Source organism: Wyeomyia smithii, chromosome 3 (genome assembly GCF_029784165.1).
Source record: "Wyeomyia smithii strain HCP4-BCI-WySm-NY-G18 chromosome 3, ASM2978416v1, whole genome shotgun sequence".
NCBI lineage: Eukaryota > Metazoa > Arthropoda > Insecta > Diptera > Culicidae > Wyeomyia > Wyeomyia smithii.
This window is the reverse complement of record NC_073696.1, coordinates 261,502,501-261,528,918: the sequence shown is the minus strand read 5'-3', so window position 1 is coordinate 261,528,918 and position 26,418 is coordinate 261,502,501. Positions and strand designations below refer to the sequence as shown.

At 38.2% G+C, this 26,418-nt stretch overlaps 1 protein-coding gene and 1 long non-coding RNA gene across 8 annotated transcripts in view; one reads left to right on the top strand and one right to left on the bottom strand.

Moving 5' to 3' along the window:
* Window positions 1–26,418, top strand: part of LOC129732881 (dual specificity tyrosine-phosphorylation-regulated kinase 1B) — a 103,385-nt gene that overhangs the window by 62,494 nt on the left and 14,473 nt on the right. For 5 of the 7 annotated variants that reach the window (XM_055694254.1, XM_055694257.1, XM_055694255.1 and 2 more), the window contains 2 exons: window positions 14,236–14,357; window positions 14,509–14,646. In XM_055694254.1, coding sequence (XP_055550229.1) covers window positions 14,236–14,357; window positions 14,509–14,646 — 260 coding nt within the window. The remainder of the gene's footprint in view (window positions 1–14,235; window positions 14,358–14,508; window positions 14,647–26,418) is intronic. The other 2 variants (XM_055694258.1, XM_055694260.1) reach the window with 1 other exon arrangement.
* On the bottom strand, window positions 4,060–5,058 carry LOC129732883 (uncharacterized). Its single transcript, XR_008729372.1, has 3 exons — window positions 4,952–5,058; window positions 4,702–4,858; window positions 4,060–4,590 (listed from the first exon to the last, which is right to left on the bottom strand). It is a non-coding gene; the product is annotated as an uncharacterized LOC129732883 (long non-coding RNA).

The following is a 26,418-nucleotide window of genomic DNA, read 5'->3' as shown; positions in this document are numbered from 1 at the left end:
GAGAGGCCCAACGTGCTAGGTGGCTTCATCATTACAACAGAGAGGCCCAACGTGCTAGGTGGCTTCATCATTAATTACCAATTGAATAACAAAATTTATTTAGGTTCACTCCAGAAATTCTTGAACAATCGTCTATCAATCGCCTCAGTTCCGCTGGCAATTTTTCGTTAGGCCCAAATAATGTAGTTCCCTTCTGTAAAACTTTGCTTAAGATCGCTGAATCACCGCTGGTGTCTGATTTCTAAAATACTTCTAAATCACCGATTCCAGCTCTTGCTACATTTCATTAGAAACTGAAGAGTCCAATATTTTTAGTTTGTTGAAGATAAAGCTGAGTGTTTGGCAGCCAGATTTTAGAGCATTTGAATGCCTTCGTAATTAATGTGAAATCGCGGCCACGACCCAAGTTACACTGACTGAGTTTTATTAATTTATTTATTTCTGGTCGCATTGATTTACGGGTTTCAATTTTTTTTTTCAACTTCATTTGTTGGTCAATCTAGCCCCTAAAACCTTACTGTACCAATCAAACAAGCTACAGTTTAATTTGGAACCTTAACTAGACTACCACAACATGATCTACCATTACTCTCTTCCACTCTGCAAGAAAAATCCAAGCCAGGAGGTACAATCGATATGAAAAATATTGCCAAGGGGTACGCGGACAAAAAAAGGTTGAGAACCGCTGCAATATTGTATGGAAAATTTTCCGAGGAGCTCGGGAATCCCGGGACCCCGGGAACCAATATTCCTATTCCCGGGATCCGGGAATCCCGGGAAAAGGCATATCCCGGGAAATCGTTCCCGGGATTGCAAACCCTAGTAAAAAGCGACTTTAGTGTAATTACATGTTGGATAGAGTCCCATAGAATTCTACAGTTTTTCAAGTATTTTATCCATTATGGAGCTCCGTAGCCGTAAGGTTACAGTGTTCGATATAACAAGCGAGTTGTCGTGGGTTCTAATCTTAGTAAAATAAGGCATTTGGTTACCATAGGACTTTAACATGGGTTTATTCTCAGGCTGCCCACCACATTATCCTTCAAGCAAGAATCTACACTATCCCTGTTGACTCTCCTCCTAACAAAAAAGTCCCTCTTATAATAAAACATGTCTGAGTTAACATATGATAATTCTCTAAAAGATAAAAGCAGACACTAGTGCTGCCTGGATGAAGTCCCAATTCGTCGTCAGAGGTATCAATTCTCAGATCACAATTGCGAGTTAATGATTGGCCATCAAAACAAGCTCAGCTATTTGTTATTCCGTGAATGTTCTTTCGTTTGACCAAAATCATATCTGCCATAGCCATCTAGTCGCAATTTCGAAAAATCATATTGCCCCGAAATCTTTGCGTGATGGAGAGGAGAAAGCACGAAAAAAAACAGCCGGAAACAAGGATTGGTCCCCAGCGACCATCGTCAAATCTCAGCCCGCATGGCAAGGTTGAACTGGTTCCGTTCGATGTTGGTTCGCAGTTGTCGGCCGTCACAGGTCGCAAACCCTTATCTACCGTCCGGAGGCTTGCAGGTGTCAGCGTAGGCTCGAGACAAGACTGAAATTTCCCACGCTCGACTGCCCACGGTAATACGCCTATGCTTTCACCTTTCACATAATCCACCCGCCTGTGACACCAAATCCATTTGTTGTATCAACCGCCTCCCGTTGTGGGCTCCGTTGGGTGAATGGGCTTAGGGTGGTTGTGGGCTGTTTTTGTTTTACTTCTTTGTTAGATGGTATAATTTGTGAAGTCCCTAATTATCAAGTAATGCAATGTCAGTAGACATAAATACCCTCCCTCGCTCGGTGTTGCATATCTCTTCGGTTCCAGGCAACAGCTGACCCTCCCGGAAGCGAAGTGATTTGTCTTCTGCCGATGGAGCTGCTAGAGAAAGAGCACTGGGTTTTGCGCTGGCAGCACCTTCGATGCGATCTATTTATATATCCGTTGTTTGTAGGTAAAAATAAGCGTTTGGAACAGCCCACGCGTAAGTTTCGCTGGCGAATGATGGCGAAACGAGTGAACCGTTGAACCGCTCTAGGAGGAGGGGAGCCGTAATCTGTCAGTAGACTCGGATTTCGACAGAGATGACTAAGAATTGACGTACAACCAACGCGGAGAGTTACAGACATGCTGATGCAACTTGGCATTCCACGGTTTTGCCTTGTTTGTTTTTGTTATTTTTCGCCCCATTGCGCTAGTCTGGGTCGAGCCGATGAATCCGGAGTGAAGCAGCGAAGGCAACCTTGAGTGAACCAAAATAGCTGCTGAATCACAGAAATCCGTAGGTTTCAGCCAGTACGGTTTGCGTACTGGTGATGTGGTGATTGGTAGTAAATATACTTTTTTTTGTACGTAGCTTCTAAAACCTGTATCCAACAGGAAATTGAGATTTGTTGGAGCAGGCAGCGACTGAAATAATTCTTCATTTGGTAGCGTATTAAATTCATCATCACCAACTGGGGAAACAATTTTAATATAGTTGTACATAGTTGGGGCAATCTCCCACAACCGGCTCATACTGCTGAGATGACACAACGGTGGGCGCTCAGACTGACTAATCGCTCGGATGCTAAGATTGGTTCACCTTGCATCACTGCAGCTCTTTTTACCTTCTCGGTATGCGCTTCCATACTGTGAGTACCTATGTATGATAATTAGCCGGATGCAAAGCTATCAACGTTGATTGTGCCGAAATGTGTCACTCTCACCATTTTGAAGCACTGAATGTTTGTCGCAAATGAGTACTATGAATACAGTCTGTTGTAGGTAAAAGTTTCGCTTTGCCCACGTGGTATTAAGATCATTTATGCCTATATTGGCCATCATTTTCTATATCCGATGTATAGAAAATGATGGTCAATCCGATCTGGTTGAGTTGAATGCTTTAGTTTGAAATGCAATTTTTCTTTTCAAATAATCAATTACAAATTTTCTCGAAATCTGCTAATAATAATTTTGTCAATTTCGTGTGTATTCCGAAATATAACTTGGCTATTTTAACTCATACAATTCTGCAAAAAGACGATATTATGAATCAGTTCTAGCGAACAAAACACTTCAAGCTAGCAAACAACCGTCGGCGCCCGGTTAGGTTTCACGACGGCAACAACGTGCCGCTGCACGTGACTTCGAGGTAACAAACAACCGAGGACGTACTTAGCCGGACGATAACTGGAATAGATTGGTTTTACCTTAAACCTAGGGAATGCACGCGTAAAAGAAGCGATGAGCGTGCAATTAGTTTTTTTTCTGGTTTTCGATTGAGCTGTGCATGCCGATGACGGTGAACAACGTCAACAAACACAGAAGGAAAGACAGAAAATATTCACTTGCACTGATGCAATAACGATAAGCAGCGCAAAAATACTTGCAACAAGCGGTGGAGGAAAAGCGCGGGAAAGTTTATTTTGCAATCTCTTTGATCATGGATGTAACAGTTATCAGGATTGCTATATGTAAGCTGTACCCATTTGTTGGAAAAGCCATAGCAGAGTTTTTTAAGTCTCATCCGGGCATCGAAACACTTGATTGCCTTTCCTCTTTCTCTCACAACTAAGAACAGTTACAAAAGACGGGAGCTTCAGAGGCAACAGATTCAAAACAAACCAATACACAATGAGGCGAAAATATGCCAACATAACGTTACCAAACTTGCCCATATAAAAACAAAACAAGTGCACGGAAGTCCTTACCGATACACACAAAAACACAGCCGAATGAGAGTTAAATAACCGCGAAAGAATGCGAAGAATGCCAAGCAAAACTTATTTCAGCATTGTGACTGGCGTTACTGTTATGTGCATGGTTTCTCCACTAGACCCCTATCCACCAGCCCCACCACCGCTTGTGGCTGGAATTGAAGAACAAAAAGCTTGCGCATGTTGGTTTCTGCTTCTCGACAGCGATGGTAGTATTGTCTCGATTATTGAAACAACGAATATTTTTTCTCAGAGTCGCCATGGCAAATGATAAGTCGATTATTAATCGAAATAAGTTTTGTTTTATTTTTACAATACAACACTCGCGACAAAGCAAATATAGACACCACACTGCAGAATACGAAAGGTGATGTTCAATTTAATTGCCTGCCACACTTTCGCGGTTTCTTCGAATTGACCACCGTGACGTAATTCCACTGTGGGGTGGAATTGCCCCGAACAGGAATCCATTAATACCACCTATACAGCGACGGATAGTGCGTATGGGTATCGATAACTCGTGCTTTGCTCTTTTTTACGTTTCACGACGTTGTCGGGTTCAATAACATTATTTATTGTTATTTTTTTTGCGACAGGCGTTGCGGTGCCCGGTTTGTAGATCTTGTCTTAAATTTTAGTCAGTTATTATGAGCTGTTCTTTGAACAGAAACAAAATGTTAAACCATTTTTTCTGAAGGATTAAGGTTATTCATTCATTACTTCGTTTCGATTTAATACGGTCACCAGTCACTTTTCATAACGTTAATTTCTTGATACGGCGTATGGTAAAATTCATCTTCGGGGGGTGGGAACTTTTTTGGCGGTTAGAGGGTTACTTACAAAGCTACATTGTCGACTTTGACAAGCGCGTAGTTGTAGGTTCGCATCCTGAAAGAATCAGTTAGAGATTATTTCCTGAAGTTACCAAGAAAAACAATGTGGTCTTGTATTGAATGCTCAAGTCAAATAATTAGGACTGGTTTAACATAGGAATCTTACTCTGAAAATGATTTCGAAGCCTTCACATAGGCTTACTATATAAAAACTCAAAAGAATATAGAGATTTTAATGCAATAATATCATGACATTCAATTCCATAAACGCTCTAACTGCAAAATGACTACTACACTTCTAAGCATAGAACTCCAGCTACAATCTGTAATATAGCAAATGATAATCAGAATTCCAAAAAAAAAAAGACAAACAAATATGTTATGCTCGACATGAATACTTTCGAGGACGGACTTACTTGGGTCACTGGTTTCCGAACTATGCTGGATCGGAGAAGTGAAGACCTCCAGGATATACAGCAGAAGGGACCTGGCAACGCACAGCAATGAACAACTCAAAAGAACGTTACCAATTGTAATGTTTATTGAATAATTATGCCCTTATATACCTATCTTAACGGTAGAATGGAAGAGAAGGCTAGAGAGGCAGGATCGATATATTACAGGCAAAGAATTTGGATGGCACTGGCTCTACTCAATATGTGTAATTTGAATCCCTTCGCTTTGCATGGCTTTCGCTTGCGGCGATGCCTGCGCGACTGGTATCAAGTTAAAGAATCAAACGATAGCGACGGTGCTGTTGCACTGTCATCTGTTTGCAATGAAAGTTGTTTTGTTGTTGGATGTGTATGAAAGCGAATGGCTTTCAGTGACGTTGTCTTTTGTTTTAGGCCAGTGGCTCTCTACTCATAACACAATAATTCAGAGCCACACCGGACGTTTCATGTAACCGTAGAAAAGGCACAATAAAAAGGATACTCGCTGTGTGGTGCTGTTCTTCATCCGTTGCGTGCCGAGGAAAATACGAACATCAAGCACCCAGTGAGTGTTAGGTAGGAAGCAAGAAGTATTGGAAAAGTCCTGTTTAAATGAGTTAAAATGACATATTAGGACAATTTTGGGGTGCTGAACTCCTTTCTGATGTAAAAAGGTGTTGTTCACCTGAAGTGTCGTTAGACCTTTCCTATTAAAAGAATTCTTTTTGCTTCGGTCATGCTCAAAATTGGTATACTTAGTCCTTATCAAAACACCTCAAACCTGTATTTTTTTTGCTTGGCCCTTAGAGTACCCCTTTTTGAAAATCGACAATCTTTTTTTCAAAAACTTATAACTTTCAAGCTGTTTGACCGATTTAAAATCTTTCAATGGAAAATTGGAGGTGACCAATAAGCCTTTCAAGGAAAAACAATTATTTGTACGTGAAAGATCGTTCGTTATTTTTCGGCCGTTTGACGGATTTGGCAAATGTTGAAAATTATCAAAAAATACCATACAAATTAAAAACAAAACTTATTGATCCAAAATCGAATCAAAATTGAAGCAGTTACAGGTATTATAGGTAAGTTAAGCAATCTCTCAGATGGTCTCAAGGTACGATGCTGGCTAATCAAGCCAGTTTTCGTAGGTTCGAGTTTCGGCGCGGGAGAGACTGATAGTGTCAGTAGGATCGTAGCGCTAGTCCCGCAATTGTCCTGTACACTTAACAGTCGGCTGCGAAGTCTGTGTATAAAAAACAGAAGGTCAAATTCCGAATCGGAATGCAGCCCCAAAGCTTTGCTCTTAGGTAAGTTTAGCCTAAAATGGTAAAATCATCGGAATTGCCTGACACAGAAACATTCAAAGTGCTGCCAAAAATCGGTAACTTAATTGATTTCCATGAAACTTTGGAAATAGTTTATTCAAAGTTTAAGAAAGCTCGAAATAGTTTATTCAAAGTATAAGAAAGCTCGAAATAGTTTATTCAAAGTATAAGAAAGCTGTCATGAAAATTGCAGATTTCCGGCCACAGTGGCCACAGCGTTCTCCGCATGTATTTACTTTACCAAGTATACTGTTGTCTGTACCAGCATATTTTCCTTTAAGACATTAGTTGTAGTAACATTTCCACAGTAGATCTTGGTCTGATATCGAAATAGTCTATGGTCATGGAAGCAAACATTAGTTGACCTGTTGGGACGGGGAGGACTGTTATAGAGGATATCACAGCTCACGGTTGGTGTCTACTCATGGTGTCTATGATTTTTCGTCAACTACGCTTCTGAAAAAAGAAGTTATAATGAAAACTGAGATGTCACAAAATTGTCCATTGTGTCATGTATCCAAAGACATGATGATTATTAATATCCATCGTGTGACCGGTTTCATTTTTCCTTTTACAGAACATATCACAGTACAGAAAACGCAGACGTAGTCCTACGTCAAAACCACTTTTTGACATAATTTTAATCAAATTCGTTCGCTGGATTATCTCTGTGTTCGTGCTAACGCCAGGCTTGTTATCCTTCTCAATACGTGAAAAGAGCGGAGTTTAAACTCATCGCACACTTCTTCTCCGACATTAGCCCTGAATTTAGCATTTTTTCGCACCACATTCCTTTCTTCTGCTTTGTTTTGTGCTTCTGCCGCTCGCAAAAAAAAAAAATACTTGCTTACTGCTAACACCACCATCGAGTGGTGAATCACTCTAGTAAGAATACACAATGGTAACACAACAGAGTTAACCTTCGTAAAAGAATGTGGCGCGGAGAGGCGCCTGGGTTTATTTTTTCCAGCTTCAGGATGCAAAGCAAACGAAATCTACTTTCTACCCAGATGCTCCCCTCATTTGATGTATGTTCAAGAGACTCACTTTAAACGCATTTTTAAAGCACTGCAGTGAGCACTGTTCTGTAGTTATTGTGCGTAATATCCTTAATTTCAAGAAAGATATTTCAGATTCAACTACGGTGTTTTTTGCGAACTCCTCAAGCTCCTCAAGCTCAGATACATACGATTCGCTGCCTTTTCCAAGCACGTGATTTATTTTTTTTCGGTTTGGCGTATTGGTAATGAAATTTCGTGTTAACCTCTCTTTATTCAAGTTTATGGCATATGAAGCCTTTGTTTCGTATTCATTTAATTGCAAAAAAAATACATTTCAAAGTTTTATCTCTACGCAAACATAACACGCGAGCCATGCCAAATGACGTACCATCCAATATTGACTGTTTTTTATTTGAATGAAGATATATGTAATTCAATGTAATTGGCGATACTTGACACGAGGAACGAGACTCGCTCTAGTAGAGCAGTAAGCGTAAAAGGAAGGGTATAAGCATATACATGAGGTATTTCCAATAATAGAAAGGCGGTTGTGATTAGTCCATACAGAAAAAAAACTGAATAATCACGAAAGACCCAAAGAGATGTTTTAAACATTAAAAAAGCTCATTTTCACGTAAAGTAAAAAATAAAATTTAAAATGAGTAAAGAAACAATTTAACAGTGGAGTCTAATTGAAAAAAAGTCTAATAATCAAAATTGGAGTATGAAACGTAACGTTGAAGTACGACAGCCTGTTTTATGTCAATGTATTTCTCGCAATAAATTTGACGGTTATGAATGAAGCGTCCCGCGTCTTTTTTCACTGTGAGGATTTTCCTTGTCACCGTGAGATGAGATTCATAACAACCTCCCAAATAACCTACCTCGTCTTGACTACGTATCTCAGAAAAGATTCATTATGATACGTTGGGTCTATTTACGACCTCTGGATACCCCCCTTCCAGAAATACTCTTATTACGTGCTGTTTACTCATTTTGGGCTGTTTTCCGGAGAACAAAAGTTCCCATCTCGGATTTAAAAGTGGCGTCTGGACTTAATTTCCGAACTCTGGGCATCTAGGCATTTCATTCCGAAAATACTGGATAGGTTTTGTTAGGCTGTATTTGGTCATTTTAGGCTGAATTCGAGAAACCCGAAATCACCATCTTCAAAATGGCGTCTGGAGTTGATTTCCGGCTTCTGAGCATCGTTTCGATTCCGGAAATACCCATATTAACCCTCTAGTGCTGTCTTTGGCGGGCTTCAGTCAAACCTCTAAATAGAAATAAATAGAAACCGCTTTTTCATCACGAAAATGCGCTTGTACTTTCATGCTTAGTTGCACAATAAAATTGCATGACATCGGCTTCGAATTAGTTCCTCAGCCACCGTATTCACCACAACTGGTCTCCAGCGACTACTACTCGTCCCTAACCCGAAGAGATGGCAAATGAGGAGGAGCTGCGTATTTTGGAGACCTTTCGGTCGAGTACTTTTCGGACGGTATCAAAAAATTAGAGAATCGTTAGACTCGCAGTATCGATCTAAAAGGAGAGTATGTTGTGAACTACAACCGACTTTGGATGAAAAAACTAGGGTTTGCAATATTCCCGGGAGTCGATTTCCCGGGAAATGGGAATGAAAAATCTTATTTCCCGGGAATTCCCGGGAACCGGGAACGGAAGAATTTTTAGCAAAAAACAATTTTTGGCAAATTTTAAAAGAAGTTCATCAGTAAAAGGTAACAAAAAATTGATTACAATTTCATACAATTCGCATGAAAAACAAAAAAAAAAGAAACAAATGAAAAACAAAACATATTCAAGTTAACGACAAAAATTCGTGATCGATTTTTGTAGCATATATTTGCCGAAGAGGAGGATTGAAGGTCCTTATGTCGTCAAACAATCGCTTCAGATCCGCTACAAATTTCCGTTAAGCTCAAAAATGTTATTTCCTTCTGTAAGACTTTGCTCAAGTCCGCTGAATTACCGCTGATGTTCGATTTCTAGAACACTTAAATCACCGATTTCAGCTCTTGCTACAATTAAATTGAAAACTGGTATCCGAGGCTTTCAGTTTGTTGAAGAGAAAACTGAGCGTTAGGCAGGCATTGGACGAGGAAAATATTTGCTATATTTGGTACGGATTTTTTGGGCAAAATATGTTGTACACTACAGTATATATTTACTGTTTACTTGAGCGGTAGCAAACCTATTCGCTATTTTTTTTTATTAAATATATTTGCTATAACATTACACGGTGCGATTTTTTTTAAATAAACTTTGTCACAAATCTAGTTTTCACCATTGATGTCACCATTGATTGGAGCGTACCTAGGACTCCGAGGAAGAATTTTGGTTGATTAACTACGTTATTTAGTTATTTCGCCATTCGGTGGTTTTCTGTGACCGAGACAAACCGGAAAAAACGATAAAATATTAAATATTCAGTTCAATACGACTTAAAACAAGTCAGTCTTAAAAAATTTGAATATCTACTAATTAACATGTAAAGATGATTTTTACGTTGAAATACCATATTGACTTTGAGTTTTATTAAATGATTTATTTCAGGTCGCACCAGTTTGACTAGCTAAATTTAATTGCACAATTGCATAAGAAACTATAGTAAATCTTGCAAAAGTTCTCGCAGAACTCGGGAATCCCGGGAATCAATATTTTTGTTCCCGGGATCCGAGAATCCCTGGAAAAGCTATTCCCCGGGAAAAGCTATTTCCCGGGAAATCGTTCCCGGGATTGCAAACCCTAGAAAAAACGTCTCCGTGTTTCATTTTTCAGTATCATAAAATCACAATGTTGCACATTTTGGTGGTCGCGTTACTAAATTCCCAATCGATTACTGCAAGAATGAAGGAAACCCGTCCAAAACTGACTGAGTTATGAGTATTTGACATTGCACAATTTTCGTGACCCCTCTTCCAGAATGTTACCGTAAGATGTGATTCTACGTCAAAATAATTAAAATTGTTCTCGAAAAATCTTTTCAGAAGTTTGATATTTTTTTAATCGATTTTTTCAGGTATTCGTTCACTGACATTCCACTGCCGTAGAAACAAAAAGAAAAGAAACAATTTTTTGACGTAGGACTTCGTCTTTGTTTTTTTATAGATTTTTTTATTTATAAATTACATTTTGTAAAATTGAAAATGAAACTGGCAAATGTTGCGTCGGATTTTTAACGATTATAGCAAGCGAACGACTTAATGCATCTTAGTCATTTATGTGTCGGTGGATAGATGAAATGTGTGACAATTGTTTGATATAATGTTTAACATTGTAGCTTTACTGCTTAATGGTGAAAAGTTCCAAGGTCAAGCTTTCCCATACATTTTCCTCAATATTGCTTTGCTTCCAGAGCACGGATGACAATAACATGGACGGAATAAATTGTGTGTTTTGTTTCGTTTCTTTTTCCCGAGACTACGTGGTCACGCCTCCATGGCAAAAATCTGCGCTTAACTTAATACAAAAGACTGCGTCTGTAAAAAATTCAGCTTCAGTCTAGTTTGTAGGGAAGGGCGATACTGTCTGAAGTATCGATACCTGAGTACTCGAATACTTTTGCACAAAACGATACCAAGTATCGTGGTATCGGTATAGAAAGTATCGATGCCAAAATACTCGATGCTTTTGGCCGAAGTATCGATACCGTTGGTATCGATACTGCTGTCGCCTATCCCCAATAGAAGGCATCGGTGGTATCGGTATCGTTTCAAAGTATCGTTGGCAAAGTATCGATACCGCTGCTCATCGCCAGCAACGAGTATCGATGCCAAAATACTCGATACTTCGGCTCCATGTATCGATACCATTGGTATCGATACAAGTATCGCCCATCCCTACTAGTTTGTCACACGGTAGCGAGTGGAGTATTGCTATTAGAGCTACGCGATATTAGGAAACGAGAGCTGCATACGAGTCAACTTCCAGGCACTGCGGAAAATTTTGCTGGCACAGCCACCGGAGGGCACAGCGGAGAGCAAATTTTATTTTGCGCGGCCAAGCAAAATATTCAATGGTACCGTTGGTGCGATCATCAGCGTTCTGTAGCACACATTTCCAGCTGAATATTATGGAATCGGTTCTTTTAAGAACTATAGATGCTTTAAAATAAAGTTATGAGAATTTTCGCAACTACTACTAGTGAAATTTTCATGTATTCATGTATTTCTCAATAATCATTTTTACAATAACGACCAGGACACCAAAGATAAACGGTAGTGTTACCTATGAACAGTTTATCGCAGCAAGATATAACCCTCATTTCAAGAATTTTCACTGCTAAATTGAGTGATTTTCCGGTTCAATTGTTCATTTATGCCCACTCGAACACCGTTATCGTTATCGTTATCGACGTTAGACAGGCATAGTGAAAAATGTTAAACGAGAGTTAAAACCAATATTTATATTTGTCCTACGTCACCATTTAATACAACCCAACAGTTGTATACCTTGTAGTATTTGCGTTTTTTTTCTACATTTCATCGAGTTTCTGCAATTCCTTTCTAGCGACTTTTCATTTTTCCGATATTGTTTTCATTTTTACATAAAATTTTATATTTTCATATTTTATGGTTTTTAATGGAAATATGTTTTCGAACATACATTTCTTTAATACCTTTAAAATCGATCGCAATTAGTTCATATGTGTATCTGGCATCGTATGCATAAGACGTTATATGCAACGGAAAATTTCGAGTAAGCGTGGCCGCTCCTCCTACAGTCGCGCCTGCCTACCTTCGGACCGGGTGCGAACATGCGCCGAGCGTGCGCTTCCTATTCAGGCAAAGGCGAGTAGGCGCCAGCTAGCAGTCGGTCGTCCACCACCACTGGCTGTTGCCAAGTGCCACTTGATTTATGCTGAATTGAAGACCTTTCGTTGTCGTGCATTCATTCGGCCGAAAGCAGTGTCCTGCACTGCCATAATTCTCAAAGATGACACATATTCGTACGAGCCGTGCGGCGTTAATGTCGTTTATGGTAATTAGGACTCGGTCGGACTGCAGAGTTGTTGCTTGCAAGACGAGTTATGCGGCAATTCAGGGTAGCAAAAGAAAAAGTGGAGTTCGTGGCGATTCGTTACCTGCAAATACATATGTTTTCGTCCAACTTAATTGAGGAGACATTAGTGAAAATTTTCAAGGAATAACGGTAAGAAATGGACGATTTGACGGGTAAATAGAACGGTTTCTCTGTTTGTATCGATGGTTGGTTTTTTGTAGTATGTAAAGAACAAGTAAGAAGACGCATACGTTGGGTCCAACCAATACAATCGCAATAAGCATATGAGTCACATTAGTAGTCATTAGCTTCTTTTACGAAGTTTCTAGTTTGGTCAACATTGGAGTCGCTAGTAATCACAGCCTTGTAACCAGTTGTTGTAAAGATGAGTTGTTTCCGGAGTTACCTCTCCATAGCAGCTTTCTTAGCATGTTTAAGAGATTCGAGTATGTCAACTCGATAAAGTAAATAGAAACGTTTTTCACAACAAGAAGACTGTTTATCGTAAGAAAAATAATTCCTGGAGTCTTTTTGTTTAGATTTTGTAAAAATATGACAGTTATTTCTTTACGAAATTTAATTTATAAAATATGAAACTGCATGTTTCTGGTTTGCAATCAAGACGCTCACAAAAACAAAAATAACTATACCTTCAATTATTTAGATTTCTTCATAATTGAACATACCTCAATTAATTTCGTTCCTAATTATGGAGTAGAAATTTGATTACACTCGTCGCAAACCAGTTATTCCCTGCTAACAAAGCCAGGTGTTCGAGTGTTATCTTCGCTTCCACTAAGGAAATAATATTTGCCATGCTGCTGCATCCTTACAATTTATTTGCACCTGCTCTCGGTGATGCTCAATCTGTGAGTTTTGCTTCTCTCTCCGTGTCCTCAGCTATTATGGTGACTACAACAACACACTTGTCACAACTTTCGCAGAAGATGGTGAAGTGTTCTTCCGTTCGAGTCCTCGTTGAACTAATCTTTCTAGATGCAGAACAGAATTATTATGTGCAAAGTTCAGTGAAGATAACTTCTCGTTGAAATAAAGATTTTTTTCGGTTGTTTCGTTACAGCGCCGCGCTAGGGTTGCCCGATAACAGAGCTTTTGTTGTCGTTTACTGTCTCAATTGAATTTCCATAATCTTATCCAACGTTTTGACCAACCCTAACTAACCCTGACATAAGCTAGCAGAGTTCTTTTGGGTCCGTGTCATACGTATTCACCATTCATGCGCTCTTTGGCTCCCTTCTTTCGCTATCTCGTTTGCACATTAAAAGGATGGCATCAGCTGTCACGTTTCCTCCCAGTTGTTGTTCGCGTACAGAACAACAACAGCGGCAGTGATGAGCGGTTCGGAGGCCAAAAGAAGGAATCGAAAAAAGAACTTTCCGCCTGCCAGCCGGCCGCGCGTCTGTTGCCGCGTGCTGCGAAGTTCACAGCAGAGATCGAAGTTCGTTAACCTTATTTCCGGTTCAATTATTTTTTTCTCTCTCGCTTGTGCCGCTGGCATACAGACGGTGGGCCTCCTTCTCCATTTGTACATGTTCGCACATACATCGGCCGATTGTATGTATGCACGGCGTATATTTCTTTCAATTTTTGGCCTAACCAAAACCGCACTCAGAGCAGGAAATTAGGGTTCATCCTGATCCTTCTTGGGAATCGAATGACCCTCCGTTTTTTTCCCTGATTAAGTATTTCCGGCTCGGTTGTCGATTCTGGCTATATTGACTGCTGCGGCCAGAGTAATTGTAAACAGAAGCGAGAAGCAATTTTCTCGTTTCCTTTGTCCGAAAGAGGTATACACATATTAAACTACTAAACTCCATATTCCAATCAAACTGATAACGATGGAAAACCAATCTTGACCTTTTTTTTTCTACTTTTTCGCTATCATTACTTACAGTAGCAGCACAATATGCATCCGGAAATGTTCCTGACTCAACGCGGCAAAGGCATCATGCGCCGCTCTACGGAAGACTGGTTACAGAAGAACACTTACCTGCCGTTCATCGTGATATACATCAGGTTTGTAGCGCGGAATGGGATTTGAAAAGATGCTACGTAAATTTGGTACGCTGGGTTTTTTTTTGCTCAACCAACAATTTACGTAGTGCTTGAACAACCCCCTCAGGCCGGAGCAAGCAATCATGAACTCATTGGGAATTTCTATTTCCAGCGTACGATTAGTCCCACATCATCGACAGACATTCGGGCGATGCAAGCTCGAATACCATCGCATTTTAGAGATCCATCGACGGCGCCACTGCGGAAGCTGAGCGTGGATCTGATCAAAACCTACAAACACATTAATGAGGTAAGCGGGATTTTTTTTTCAGGGAAATTGAAATGTACGCTTAGATTAAATGTGTAACTGGTTGATATATTTTTTCGCAACCTGTTCCATAGTCTTTTGTTTACTGTTATTGATTTTTTAAATTAAAGTACATAGCGCCTCCATGGTGAATTTGTAATCCTTTATGTATATCATGAGGGTTCCGTTACTTTTTTGTTAGCGAAAGCTAGCTGAACTAACTGAAAACTTGAGCTTCGCGTGTGCATCCTTCAAAATCACGAATACGGAACTAGCTTGAGGGCCACGCTGAAGCAATTCACGCCTCGTCAATGTGTGGCCACAGAAATAATTTGGCAAATATTTATTCAAATTTTGGCCTGCACGATCTCGCTGCCATGCCACACGACTTTCTCGTACTTCGACTGAAACCATATCTTTCGGAAGCAACTTCTTACCGCGTGCACACAGACGAGGGTACGGAACGCTTTTAAAAGAAATATTAAAAGGAAAGCGGAAAGCACGCCAACAATGAAATAGTCCGTCATTTCTCCAGCTCCTTTGAGTTTGTTGCACGCAACAAGCTGCCAACGGAATAGCTGGGTACAAGACACTGTGGTGCAGTGTGAAAGTCAGCTCCGACTGTACAAAGGGCGGTAGTCGGTGCCATCTTCTTGGTGAAAATTGGCAGTCCCCACTATTCGCTAAACGACGCCCAACGCCTTGGAGGTGACTACAAACGTGGGGCAAACCTTTGCAGCTGATGGGGTGGAATATTTTATGATTACAAACCGAGGAATAGACATTGAAATTCCGATATTCGCAATGTCAGTTTGTAGACGGTTGTTTTTAAAACAATGGCGATTTTATTTTCTTCGGTCAACAGAAAATTATTTTTCCGCTAGTGACGTATCGATGTTCAGTTTCGCACATTGTCTTTGTCCGCGATGCTCCCTATTCTCCGTTATTACTAGGGTGGCAAGTTTCTAGGTTATTGGTTCCCGAAGATATTTAAATGTGATCTTTCTAATCTTTGTTTTTGCTGACGCTTCGTTCGTTAGTTACAGCGAAATTGAAGTAAAATTTAAATTTTCTCTTGGAGCTCTGCGAATCCAATTTCAGAAAAAAAGTGCTTTTCAACTGTCTTTAAAATTTGGGACAACTACAATGTACAACAAACGAAAAAAAGAAATTGGTGGTGGTGGCGCAAAGCCATGTCGAATTAGCATACGTCTGATACAATATTTTTAGGATTTGGAACGACAAAACTATCATCTACAACTTTGCCGATCAAACAAACCGTTTTGGTCCTAATAATATTGGTAATAATCTATATCTTTCCAAAATAGCATTTTTCAATAGCTCCTCAAAAATGAGTCGTGTTTCAAAAAAATAATCAAGTAGCATAAAATGGCATCTTTCGCCTGTAGAAATGTCTATGCAAAGTTTCAGCCAAATAAAAAATGCTCGATAAAAATAATTGCCCGAAAACTTATTCCTTTAAAATTTTCACGACTTTTTCTCCTTTCTATTTAAAGTATGTTTAAACATAGAAAAATGTTTCAATTATTTTTTTAAGATTTTTAGATTTGTTCCCATTCGAACTTCTTTTTTCATCTACTAGAGTCTACTAGAAAAGCGGCGCTGAAACGCATCGAGATTAAAAAAAAATCTTCGAAAATGCTGTGCTAGGTGAAAAAACGTAAGTCTCTACGACAGGTCTCTAAACAAAAGTGGAAATGATTTTTTATAAAAATTTTGGGTGCTAATCTAATTTCTGATGTCAGAAATTTTATTCACTTAAAGTGTCGTTAGTCCTTTCTTATGATCATGTGCTTCGTTCATGGTCAAAATTAATGTACTCGCTCTTTATCGAAAAGTTCTAGACCCGTATTTTTGGTTCAGCCCTTAGGGTACTCCTTTTTAAATTAGAGTGTTCCAAAAATAGGAAATCTTTTTTTTAAATATTTGTAACTTTCAATCCATTTCATCGGTTAAAGATATCTCAGCGGCGAATCACGTACGTGAATTTTTTGCCGTTTCACGGGCGTTTGTCGTTTTACGGGCGTGGAACTAACCAAAAAGCAACAAGGATTGGGTGGAAAAAAACATAACTTCGTAATTTCCTACAGAATACAAGAGACAGCGCAGAAAGTTTGGGAACAAGCCCCAAATTCGTAACGGCTTACTTCGCTTCTACACAGACGGTTCTAAAATTAACGATTCCGCGGTAACGGGTTGTGCAGGGCCAGAAATTAATAATTTTTTTCTCATGGGACATTGGCCAACAGTATTTCAGGCGGAAATTTACGTGATAATAAAATATACGTGATAATAAAAATAAAATAATACATGTCTGGCAAGAAAGTACCGACACGCAAATATCTGCATATTCTGCGATAGTCAGCACTTGAAGCTCTGAATTCTCCTCCTAGTGTGAGAATGCATCCTATCGCTTCGACAGCTGGCTAAGAAAAACCAGATCAATTTATGCTGGGTTCCTGGTAACTGTATTCGAAGTCAAGCTAAAAATTATGATTTTTGAACATGAAATTTATCCAAATTGCCAGATACAGCAACATTCAAAGTAAAGCCAAAAGTTGTTATCTCAACCGACGATTCTCAAAAACCTTTAGAAAAATATTATTCACAGTGCAGTGTAACAAACCTTGGAAAAATGCAAACACTGACGATAATTTCGATGTTTAAGGAAGATCATAAACCTTCGAAAGCGCTGAATGCAGGAATGGCTTGGAGAGGATCGGTGCCAAACGTTGAAAAAGTGTCCTTCATGTTTAAGAGTTATCCGTTGAACCATTTCCATGTTTTATGAATGACTCAAACACAAGTAAGGGTTTTTTTCATCGCATCGTGACGGGTAATGAAAAATGGATTTATGGATTCATCAAAAATGGCCACAATACGAGCAGAGGTACGAACAAGTGATTCTACTGCATGACAACGCTTGGCCTCATACTACCGAAGTCGTTAAAGCTCATATCGGAAGTCCTACTTCACCCGCCAAATTCCTCAGACAGGGTGACGAAGAAATTATCAAAAAGTGCAACATAGATCAACGCAACTCTGGAATCCCAGTGAAAAAAGTATTCAATCGGATATGGAACCGAATCGTAGCATAGTGGGGAATCGCTGGTCATCAGCCAAAACAAAATTTTTTTGTTAGCTGTTTCATAACATTTTTCCTTTATAACATTCAAGTGTCTAAATCCAAAATTTGAAAGCAATATCATGAAATCTGAAGTTTTCATGACTTTTCAAAGCTCTGAATATTGACGTAGCTTCAATGATAGTTTGGATTTTTTTGACGTGAAAGGAAAAGTTGTTGTAAATATTGTGCAAAACAAACCCCTTTCATTAAATATTGCAAAATTTTGTCATAGTAGGCCTGACACTGAAAAAATAAAAAAAAAAACGTTATTTTTGTAGAAAAGTGGCTTAAAAGTTTAGTTGCCGCAGTTTGCTAAGGTTGTGACTACATTCAAAATTTAGGTAAAAACGTAAGTTTTCTAATGCATACTGTCCGCTGTAGCGCAAAATTGAGCAAATTGTCACTTTAGTTAAAAAATACGATAGCAGATTTTTATATTTTTAATTTTGAAGATGAAATTTCATCCAAATTCAACTCAATCCGTAAGTATAAAATATAAATTTGGACAAAAATCATAAAATTTATCAATAGAAATATATATAAAAATACGTGTTGAAAAGAAAACAGTAAACAATCATTTATTAAATAATTATGTCAAACTAATTTATCACTTTCTTTATATTTAAAAGAATAATGAAAACATTCAGTCCTTTTCAATTTATGATCAAGAAATTCGCTAAACTGATTGAAGTGTCAAATCCTAGCAGCAAATTATGGTATGAATTTATAAACTCCGGCTATTGCAGATTGCTTTTGCTTCGCACTCGTTTGCATACAAAAATAAAGCACACAGTTTGCTGTATAAGAAAAAAACAAAGTGCATTCGTCGCCTTCCACATCTTTTCGTATTCATTTAGAGCGTTAGGTGATCCCAGTGTCTTGGTTTTCAAATTCATAATTTCGTTGAATTTTATGTAATTTTTTTTCAATGGGGAAGACGCCCAGTGGCACTACTTGTGGCCAAAGATCATATAGTTCTACTAAAAAAACCTAAGGAAAAAAGTGCCAAAAAACATTTAAAATTGGATTTCATGCTTTATGGACGGCCCCAAACAAAAAATGGATGCCAGATTCGTGTTCAGCGCCCCAAAATTATGTAAATACCAAGTTTTTATCGCATTTATCGATTTTTTTTTGCTTGGCCAGCCTTTGTATAAAGCCGCCCCACTGAGCGTAGAGGTCCCAAAATAGCCTTTAATGCTGAAAGAATCAGTTTTTGCGCTAAAGAGTCGTTTAAATAAGAATCGCGCCTTTGTTAAAATATTTTCCCTGAATATATTTTTGTTTTCATTGTTATTCCCTGTTTTTCCTGAGCGTAGAATGAATTCCCTGACATTCCCTGATTTTCCAGGTTTTCGACACCTTGTCAGATCTTGCAACGTCAGACAATTACTTGTTCGGTACGATGGCACATGGTCTGGGTGATCAGGAGCTCTGTTCATATGAAAACATCGATAAATGGTTTGATTCGCTTCAAGAGACGAACACTTATCGTGAATATATTCGTGCTCTGCCAGAACAATGGGACAAAATTGTAGCTAGCGATGAGCAATAATTTGAATGATTTATAGGTAACTTATCCTGTTTTTCGAATAAAGTGGCATTTTTATTTGGAAAACAGCGAGCAACTTGGTTAACACCTTATTATCCTGACAGACCTTCTGGAACTTTTGCAAAGTAACAATTTTTTAAAGATTTTTTAATGCTAGCGTCGTCAAATGCAGTCGATTGCATCATGGCCGAATAAAAAATTTGAGCGCCTAAAAAATATAAAGATGTTTTCTTAACAGTTTGAAAGTGACTTTATTACTATTATTGGATTTGTTTTGAAAACTCTGGTAATCTACGAGGCAATCATGAGGCAACTCAAATGACAGTAGTTCCTAGGGGGCAAAATGTTAGTAGATTGATTTATTTGGCGTTACAAAAAAGGGAATCAAAACACCTCCGAAAAATTGCACTGTTCAAAAGTTCAAGAACAGGTTCCAAAAAGTAATAAATACCTATGGTTTATTTCAAATAACAAATTTTGGGAAGCAGCGTAGTCGCAGGGTTACAGAGCCCGCTTTGACAAGCGAATGGTCACAGGTTTGAATCTTTGTAGAATCAGGCTTTTCGATGTCACAACACTTAAGCATTGGTTTTATTATGAGCTTTCCCACTTACCCTCCCGTGTCTTTGAACTCTACACGCAAAAGTTCAAGTCTTAATCAACCAATGTGGCTTTTCATTTCGCGCAATTTTTGCTATCATTTTTCACATCATATGTGTAAAATGCATACCGCACAATTTGTACAATGAATACATTGACAAAGAATAAAATCGAATGAATACATTGACAAAGATTAGAAAAACTTCGGCGTCTAATGAACAATTATCAAAACACGTTCGTTATCCAGGTTTCAATCTTAATCAAAAGTTGCGCTAATTTCGCACAATATTGATGTGGTTTCGCACCATCCAACTTTTGCGTGTATAACATAGTGCTGGGACTATCTGGATTAAAATATCCGGATATCCGATAAATATCCAAAATCCGGATCAATCGGATATCCGGATATTACCCGACAGGGTATCCGGATTTTCGGATAGTCGGATACCCGGATTTTGTATCCGAACATAGTTTAATGAGAATTATGTAAATAATTACCTACGAGGGGATGTGGGATTGTGAAAGAAGCCATTTCTTGTGTCACGTTTGATTTGAACGTGCTTCAAATGACAGAAAAAAAAATTGCGGATATCACGGGAGACAGAAAAAAAATTGCGGATACGGATATCACAATTATAGATCAACGTTTCTAGTCGCAGTGATAGGTCACTAAAAAAATAACAAATATTCAAAACGGACAAATGGACAATGAATTAACGGAAGACAAAATACAGCTAAAATGTGTGAATTTTGGGCAAGTAATGACCTTAGTGCAGATATCTAGGTTTGACGTATAGGGCTACGAGTGGTATGATAAATTAAACTGATGGTCATTTGCCTCCTAGACTGGTATGCTAGATCTTTGCTGTATTATTAGTGCCCTCCAAAAGATTGGCTCAAATGTGAAACCAATATCAACATTGCTATCTAATGAAAATGTATTAGCAATTATTTAGCCTATCTATTTGATGTCTGTATTGGGAAAATTATTCTTCAGAGCAGTTCCACAAAAAATGTCCCAGTTTTAATATTTTATTTAAATCGTCAATTTTGATTTGGTTGAAACTTTGCATAGACGTTTCTGTAGGTAAAAGATGCCATTTTGTGCTATTGGTTTAATTTTTTGGAACATGACTCATTTTTGAGAAGCTATGAAAAAATCCTATTTTGGAAAGGTATTGATAATTACAAATAATTTAAGGGCCAAAAGGTTGTTTGATCGGTATGACGTCTTCGGCGAAGTTGTTGATGATAATTTTGTCTTTCCGAAAAAAATTTACACTCTAAAAAAATATTTCTTTTTCAAAGTTAAAAGAAAAATTAAAAATTATTTATCTCAAAAAACTCATGTTTTAAAAATTTGATTTTATTTTTATAAAAGCTACAAAAGATTACCTAAACAATGAAACCAATCTCGTCATGGAGAAATTGGGAAAAAAGTGAAGTTATGAAAAATTTTGTAATATTTTTTCACAGGGTATTTTTCATGGAAGGACAAAATGACTATCTACAACTTTGCCAAAGACACTATGCCAATCAAACAAACCGTTTTGACTGTAAAAATATTTTCAATTCCTCACAGAATGCTCTACTGGAAATTAAAGATATTTCTACACCCAAAGCGATTTGTTTGATTGACATAGTATAGTGTCTTCGAAAAAGTTGTAGGTAACAATTTTGTCCTTCGAAAAAGGTTATCTTTCGTAGTTTTATTTTCGAAAAATGAGCTTTTTTAGATAAATAATTTTTATTTTTTAAGCTTCGAAAATAATAATTTTTTTAGAGTATTAGTTTTTTTCGAAAGGACAGAATTGTTATCTACAACTTTGCCGAGGACGTAATACCGATCAAACAAACCGTTTTGGCTCTAAAAATACACAAATATTTCATCATCAATATCACCTTCCCAAAAAAGCATTGTTTACTAGCTCCCCAGAAATTAGTTGTGTTCCAAAAATTAAACCAATAGCACAAAATGGCACCTTTTTCTCATAGAAACATCTATACAAAGTTTCAGCCAAATCAAAAATGGTGAATTAAATTGGTTGCTCTTTTTTGTGGAATTGCAATGCAATGCAATGAATTTTGTACAAATATCTGCCAGCAAGAATACACGGAACTAATGAAAATTACACAGAACGAAGATGTTATGTACCAATGTAAAAATTTTGACCAAATATGTTGCTATTTAGTTGGCAATTTTAGCAAGGAAATAAACCAATCGAATGTAAAATGTATGTGGATGTTTGACCTTGAAACTTTTTCGTAATATTTACCATGTACCAAGAAAATGGCATGGCGGCGATTATTATATTATTAAGAGCTTGAATATTTTAGCTATCCGTACCACAATAATCCATTCCACCAACAAAAATCGTTACATGGTAACCCTCTAGTGCCCAGTGCCGCCTTTAGACGGTTTTCAGTTTAGCCTCTATAAAAATTTATAGTGATTTTTTCGAAGTCCGTCCGATAATTAACTTGAGCACTAGAGGGTTCATCTCAGTTTTTACAGAATGTAAAAAGTATAGTGAAAAAGGAACATTTTTGAAAACTTACAAAAATAAAAAAAATTTCATCTGAATACATTTTTGAAAAACATATTGTTCTTTATTTTATGTTGATATAAAGTTTAAGCAGTAATTCATTTGTTACGCAAACACTTAAAGGTAGTTCACATTCCACGTGAATAGGTTGGTGGTTTGGTGATCATAGCTCCTCGTTCGTCCATATAAATTCGTTAAAAGGTGTATGTATCGCGAACATTCGCAAATCATCTCTCCTTTTTTCCTTTTCCTCCCCATAAGTTTGTCACGCGGAATGTGGATGACTGCTAGGGGGAATCTATAAACTGCGTAGACTTTTCGGGGGCAGGGGGATCCGACCAAAGTCTACACTCCAAAATTATATAGAGACGAAAGTCTACGAAGAGAAGGAGGAATGACGCTTTATTTGAAGAATCACCCTTAAGTCCCGAGATAAACCGATATTTGTAATTTTTTTCGTGTATTTATAAAAGAAGAATAAATCAGTTAAGCATATTGCTCTCCAAAAGCTTTTCATGTTTAATTGTGTCATTTCAATGTTCACCCATCTAATTCATATGCAACTCATTGTCGATATTATTCCAATAAAGTTAGGGATTATGTCTTCACGAGTTTGACGAATCAAGTCTATTCAAAGAACTATTTCAGCAAATTTTTTTTTAAATAGCTTTCTAAAAGAAACTGCTACAAACACTATGGATTCCTTTATTTTACATATTTATCAATGTTATGTTTATGAATTTCATATATTTCTGATTATGACTGATGGTATATTGAAGATCTTAAATTTAAATTAAAAAAAAAAACCTGGGGGTGTTTGGATACGATTTCTCATTAATCTTTTATATTTTTAAATCCTGTGTTTTCTAACCGATTTCCTCTAGAATATTTTTTGACCAACTTATTTCATTTTGTCTGTGAATACTGAGATCGAGTTTCTCCAGGGATCACGTCTCCCGAGTCTACACCCTTCTAAAATCTAATATAATTATTAGTGCAAGGAATTTTGCGTTCATTATATTTCTAAGGCAAAATAAAATTTCTTTGACAGTTAAACAGTTGAAAGCATAGTTCTTTCTTCTCAAAGCGAAAAATCGACGAAAATTACCTGTAATGAAGAGGATTTTTTAGATTTATTCAGCCACTTTCAGAACAGAACTAATGCTGTAGATTTAAACGATTCGAACAGGGTTGTCGCAAGCTTTCCACTAATCACTATTGCTAGTTAAAGTTTTAATTAACAATCCACACAAATGCTCGACCAATCGTATAACATTATAATGCACACCGGAAGCCATGAGTGGTCTTAGTTTTAATGTTAATTTTTTTGCTCTCGCAAGACAGACGTCTTCTCCACTTTTCACGCAAGCCCTTACGCTTTTGAAAAGAAATCGCGCTTTATAATTGTATTAGTGAGTGCGCTAACCGTCTGGCTGCGAAAGGTTGAGAGTATACGGGGCCAAATAAAACGGGTACAGTGTAGGATGGGCGGGTAGATTGTGCCACCCTAAGCTTCATCAGCAGTATTTCTCCTTCCCGCTCATCTGCCAGGGAGAGCAAAAAAAAATAAATAAATAAAAGTAAACCTCTTCCGTCCGCTTCCAGTCGACCCACTCGTTCACTTCCGGATTGCCGGTTGCATACCAATCGCATAAACCTGAATTCAATTCGAAAAAACTTTTCAGCGCTTCGTTTCGTGTTCCTACTGATGCTGGTGCTAACTCTCGCCATACATTCCAACTTTCAGTCAGCATCAGCAGCAGCAGTTCTCCCAACCACCCAATATCGATTTTCTTGGTTCGAGACCTCTCCGCTGCTCCGGCCGACGCTCCAGTTCCGGTGCTTACATCAGCCTTCCCCTCCCCATCCAAGCAGCACCTCTATCTCTAACGGCAGCAGTCTGCATCTCCTGCTGTCTGATTCGCCCACCCCAGCTCCAATGTTGAGTATGTTCTTCGAGCTCTTCAACGCGTTCGCCCGAGGTATCATCGTCGTCGCATTCGCCAAAAACGTTCTCGTCGTTGCATCCTGTGTTTTCCCTATGTGTTTCCCACAGTCGGTATTCCCGTCGTTGTCGTCGTCGTCGTCGTCATCATCATCATTACCATCATCATCGTTGTCACTGTCATCGTCGACATAGTCCAGCTTCGGCGTAGGGAGTCGGTTCCAGCGAACAGTTCAGTTGGCAACAGTCACCAGCGTTGGTAGCCACGTTTTCATCTTTTGCCGCGTGCAGAAGGACAACACAAAAAGTTTGCTTCTGCTGTTGCTTTGGCCAATAGGTTTTTTGTTGTTGTTGTTTCTGTTTAGAGTCAATTTTTGTGCTTCTAATCGTTAATTTAAATTAACTAATGGATTCTACTGTTGAAATGTTGATTTTTCTTTTTACTTGTTGGATTTTTTTACGCCCATCATGTTAAAATTGACATGTCGCCAGTAATTTCAAAAAATCGATCTAATTTATATTTAAGAGGAAAACTTCATGTTTGTTCTCAATGATGTATTTTCGATTTTAGTTTATCGTATTTTGACAATAAGTGTAGATAACGGGCCTACAGCCTATTTTGTCCAGAACAAATAAATAAATAAAGATTTCCACTAGAAAACCTAGGCCAACATTTTTTGCCGGCTTTTACGCTTTTGAAACTATTAGTTTTTATTAGTTTCTGTCTCTATAACAAAGCAAAAAAGAGAAAAAGGAATATTTTTGTTTGATTTTCTGCAATATGTCAGTCTGCGCATTAATGATTCTATTTTTACGATTTTACTTGATAATACTCTCCACTTTTGAATTATTGTATATTACATATCATTTGAAATTTTATTTTATATGTTCTTTGTGATCTTCAAAACGTTCCTGAATTATAACTTTGCTTGTGAAATTTCTCTCGGATCGTATCTTCACCTAACACTTCTGTATTTTATAATTAAAGTATTCTGCTTTGGCAGAATAAATTTGTAATTTGTGCTTAAGATGTGTGATTCTGTGTTTACACAGTATTAATGGCTTTTGTGATTTTATCTTTTAATTTAATTCCATCACTCCTGCTTCCGACCTTACATTTATTCTGTTCTTTATTTTTCACCTTTTATGATTTTGCCTCTCGCACCATTTTCCAGGAATTGTCGGAAACAATTTTGAAACAATCTTCCATCACCACTAAACTGGAATTGAAATGAGTTTTAATTCGCCCGTTTCCCAAGTAAATGTCATATGGCGATATGTTTGCCGTTGTAATATTCAACAGAATCCTATTATTATTGCATGAATAATTCTGAATATCATTTCTCGACTAGAGCGTGCTATTCTTTCCATGAATTGTACGCTCGTTTAGCCCAAACAAAATCTTGTAATTATTCAACCCAAATCGTCGGGGAACCGCGAATCAATCACTGTCCAGTCATCATTTTCACGGCGAGCATTACTAGAAGGATAGTATCAAATGAATCAAGCATTTTTCGGTTCATCGTCCTTTTTTCTTACTGTTTATGCTCGACCTATAGCCGTCCTGTCCAAGGCATGCCGTGCGACATAGCAAATTAACACCCCGATTCATCTCTGTTGATTATTTTTCGCAGCCGCACGAAAAAAAAATAACAAAAACAATTACCTTATCGGCAGACCGTGTAGCCGTCGCCCCACGGTCTGTGCGGGTGGGGTTCGGTTTTGTTTCCAGAGCATGGTCACCCCACCCTATCGTCCTCTTTCTTTGGGGGCTGCTGGAAAAGCTTGCTGTGTTGTCGCGCACACACACTCAAACGGACGTCGTCGTGAGGCGTGAGCGCTCAGTGCCGTGGTGAAAATGCGATCGAAAAGTGGCTCACTCGATCGATATGCGGACGGTGTGCTTTCATGGTAAAATGGTGTGCGTGTAGCAGTGGGCCGGGTGGTTTGTTGCATAAGTGGAAAGCTTTCACAGCTTGCGGGG